We start from the raw sequence: 3,329 nt of genomic DNA, 5'->3' as shown, positions 1-3,329 counted from the left end.
CCTGTGTGATTGCAACAGTGATGGGGAAGAATAATGATGATCGAATCAATTATATACATTACAGTGTCCTGTGCCTGGCTGATATGACTTAAGATGCTGGTAAAAATTGACTGATGAGCTCCATGTTAACTTTATGATATCATTTTAGAATATGATGGTGATAGACAGAATATTGGCTAAAAAAAGAGAAGTCTGCGCCATCCCCAATAACACAGCTGCCGACGGTTCACTAGAAGGGTTACGTATGTTGTCTGCACAAATACATGAACACATACACGTGATTTCTACACCAGTTGGTCTTTCAGCTACTGCGGTGACTCCAAAATATGAGGGGGTGACCGTCTTGGAGATGAAGTTTTACGAAGTGTTTTTACTTTTCTTATGACATATTACATATTATCTGTCTTAAACTATGTATTAACTTGGTATGAAATAGTGTTTCTGATAATAGGTGCCTAGTACCAGTCTCAAACTAAGTGGGAACTCAGTATGAAATATTGTTTAAGATAATAAACAACTAGTGCTTGTCTTAAATGGTATGTGACCATGTCGAACATGTGCAGCGGAAGGAGACGTTCTATGGTTGCCATGGTAACACACCTGCAAACTTGTTTGTATGTTTGTATAAATTCAGAGGTCTTTGGACAGTTGGTCAGTCACCGCTTTTGGCATAGGTCCTGGGTAATCGGCAGGCTACTAGATCGGCACTGACTCATAAAAGTCTCTGTAAGTCCGTTTTCATGCATAATTGTTTTGTTTGAATGTAATTTGTATACTCTTGCTGGTTCTTGCACTCTTTGTAATATAAAACAGTTTGAACATAGAACTCCGCCCTGACGTTCCTGTCTTTGACTTGGGATCAAAAGAACATCCACTACAATCTATATAATAACTTTGAGTACCGAAGTTGTGAATTTAAATAAAATGAATCAAGAGTACAGATATTTTAGAGTACAATCATTTATTTTGTATAAATACATAAAATACAGTATAAACAGTCACATTTTATACAATATTAACCATGATACAATAAAATGGAGGCAAAATAAACAAGAGTAAAGGCATAAATATACATTTTTCATCTGGTAAACTTGTTTCTTACAATGCCCTTGCACCTAACTACCAAAAGGTGTTGCTCTTTTCAAACCAGGACCGACATCCCACATCCTTAGTCTTCCCCAGAGCTGCGTAAAACACAGTTAAACAAAACACTACTATTCAGACTTTAGAACAAAGGCAGTGTTCGACTTCAGTCTGAAGACCACTTACAGAGTTTCAATCTAAAAAGCAGCAGGACAAACAAACAAAATTTTTTTAAAGCCGCTCATGTCTTCTGGCTGTTAATGGATAAATGAATATATGTAAATGTACAGTTTTTTTAAAATTATTATTTTGTTCTTTTTATGTGGAGTTTTAATGAGGAAGCAGTGGAACTAAACCTGAAACTCAGCTGTGCAGCCTTTTCAGAACCAGTGGTCCATTCAGTCGACCACCCCGGCATCATTCTCACACTGTTGCTTCATAGGAGGACGTGTGTGTTACATGAGGTTGAGCTTGTTCCATCAGCAGCAGTGTGAATCCAGCCAATGTGTAACTTCATATACAAGGTGTGGAACCTAAACACCAAATCTTTAAAAAACAAAAAATGTTGACCAGGGCGGTCGTCATTTTAAGCCAAGTGACATTAACAACCCTTGAACTTTCCAGTGCTCTACTAAAATCTTAAACTGGATTTCCTAAAAACTCTTCCATGTATTAGCATCAAGTCATTAATGCATTTAAAATATATATTTCAATATTAGGTTTTCTTTTTTTTAGGAGATCCAGTTTTTCTGTACAGCTTGGGTGAAGCTGTGTAGTCAGTGTGAAAAGTGAATTCATGTGTTGAAATCATATGGCAGCAGAATATGATATGTTATTTGGACAAATCCATAGAATGACCTAAGATAAACATTCTGTGTAAAACACAAAGCCTTCAGTTCAGGTCTTACAATAACACCCATCATAATTTTGAATTTTTTTTTTTTTTTGCAGCTACAGTTGGAGGATGAAAATAAAAACAAAAGAGGTTCAAATATTTAGAGCTGAAACTCACACCATCAGCACCACCACCTGTGGTTTTTGCTCACATACATGAGGAGGAACAGGCGAGTCACTCGTGCTTTCCGTGATTTGCGGTTCCATTCATGACTCGGTTGGTGTGGAACGCCCATCTCTGAGCCTGCAGCACCTTAGGCAGCCTTTTGCCCTTGGTGTAGGCGTGGTACCAGAAGTTGAGAAAGAGAAACAGGAAGATCAGGCCGTACAAGCCGATGATATAGACAAAGATGGGGAACTGGTAGGGACAGTCCTTCATGAAGAAATACTGGGAGATGTGGGTGGTCACCATCGCAAACTGGATCTGTGGAGACCAGACGGGCATGAATGTTGACTCAGCAGAAATTCACCACACCTCTATGTACACACATGCACGCACACACACCAGTGCTATTCTTTGTTATCGCCAGAACACTGAACTCACCAGCTGGATGGTAGTGAGGTATTTCTTCCACCACAGGTACTTCTGGTATTTGGGGCCCATAGCACTCAGACCATAGTAGGAGTACATGATAACGTGGACAATGGAGTTAAGCAGAGCGTGGAATGTTCCGAGGCCGCCTAAAACAAAAACGTATAAATCAGAAAAGAAATAAAAACATAAATTATTTTAAAAAAGATTTGAGCATTTTTTTAAAAAAATAAATAGAAAAAAAAAAAAAAAGTTACCGCCAGCAAAACGAACACCAAACCACCAGGTGAAAGGCATGATGGAGTGATGGTAGACATGGAGAAAGGTGACTTGGCTGTTTTTCTTCCTCAACACAAAGAAAATCTGAGAAAAAAAACAAAATAAAAAAAAAAAAAAACAGGGAACAAATGTTTACAAAGTGTAAAGACTAACACTTCATAAAATGACTGACTGAAGATTACTGGACTTAATCAATAATAATAATCAATAATTACTACTCACTGTGTCCAACATCTCAATAAACTTTGAGAAGTAGTAAAGCCAACACACAGCCAACATCTGGAAAAGAGACATTTTCAGCATTGACAGTGGAGACAGTGGCTAAGGGTTGTCATTAGTTATTTACACCTGACTTACCCTCATGGCCTGTGGAGAATTCGAGTAGTCAACGAGGTCGCAGTGAAATGAATAGCCTGTGCCCCATCCTGACATCACAAACTGAAAAAAAATAAAATAAAAATATATATATATACACATATACATACATATACACACACACACACATACACATGTGTATGTATGTATGTATATATATATATAT

The 3,329-nt window shown here is 37.6% G+C and overlaps 1 protein-coding gene across 2 annotated transcripts in view; it reads right to left on the bottom strand.

The window, feature by feature from the left end:
- Positions 1 to 944: 944 nt before the first annotated feature.
- The window catches only part of elovl7a (ELOVL fatty acid elongase 7a), a 5,300-nt gene continuing 2,915 nt past the window's right edge, over positions 945 to 3,329 (bottom strand). For both annotated transcript variants that reach the window (XM_008336862.3, XM_008336863.3), the window contains 5 exons: positions 3,146 to 3,226; positions 3,011 to 3,067; positions 2,767 to 2,872; positions 2,522 to 2,658; positions 945 to 2,401 (listed from right to left, as the gene is read on the bottom strand). In XM_008336862.3, coding sequence (XP_008335084.1) covers positions 2,153 to 2,401; positions 2,522 to 2,658; positions 2,767 to 2,872; positions 3,011 to 3,067; positions 3,146 to 3,226 — 630 coding nt within the window. In that variant the 3' untranslated portion in view covers positions 945 to 2,152. The remainder of the gene's footprint in view (positions 2,402 to 2,521; positions 2,659 to 2,766; positions 2,873 to 3,010; positions 3,068 to 3,145; positions 3,227 to 3,329) is intronic.

This window comes from Cynoglossus semilaevis, chromosome Z (genome assembly GCF_000523025.1).
Source record: "Cynoglossus semilaevis isolate Cse_v1.0 chromosome Z, Cse_v1.0, whole genome shotgun sequence".
In the NCBI taxonomy this organism is placed as follows: domain Eukaryota; kingdom Metazoa; phylum Chordata; class Actinopteri; order Pleuronectiformes; family Cynoglossidae; genus Cynoglossus; species Cynoglossus semilaevis.
This window is presented reverse-complemented; position numbering and strand designations above follow the sequence as displayed.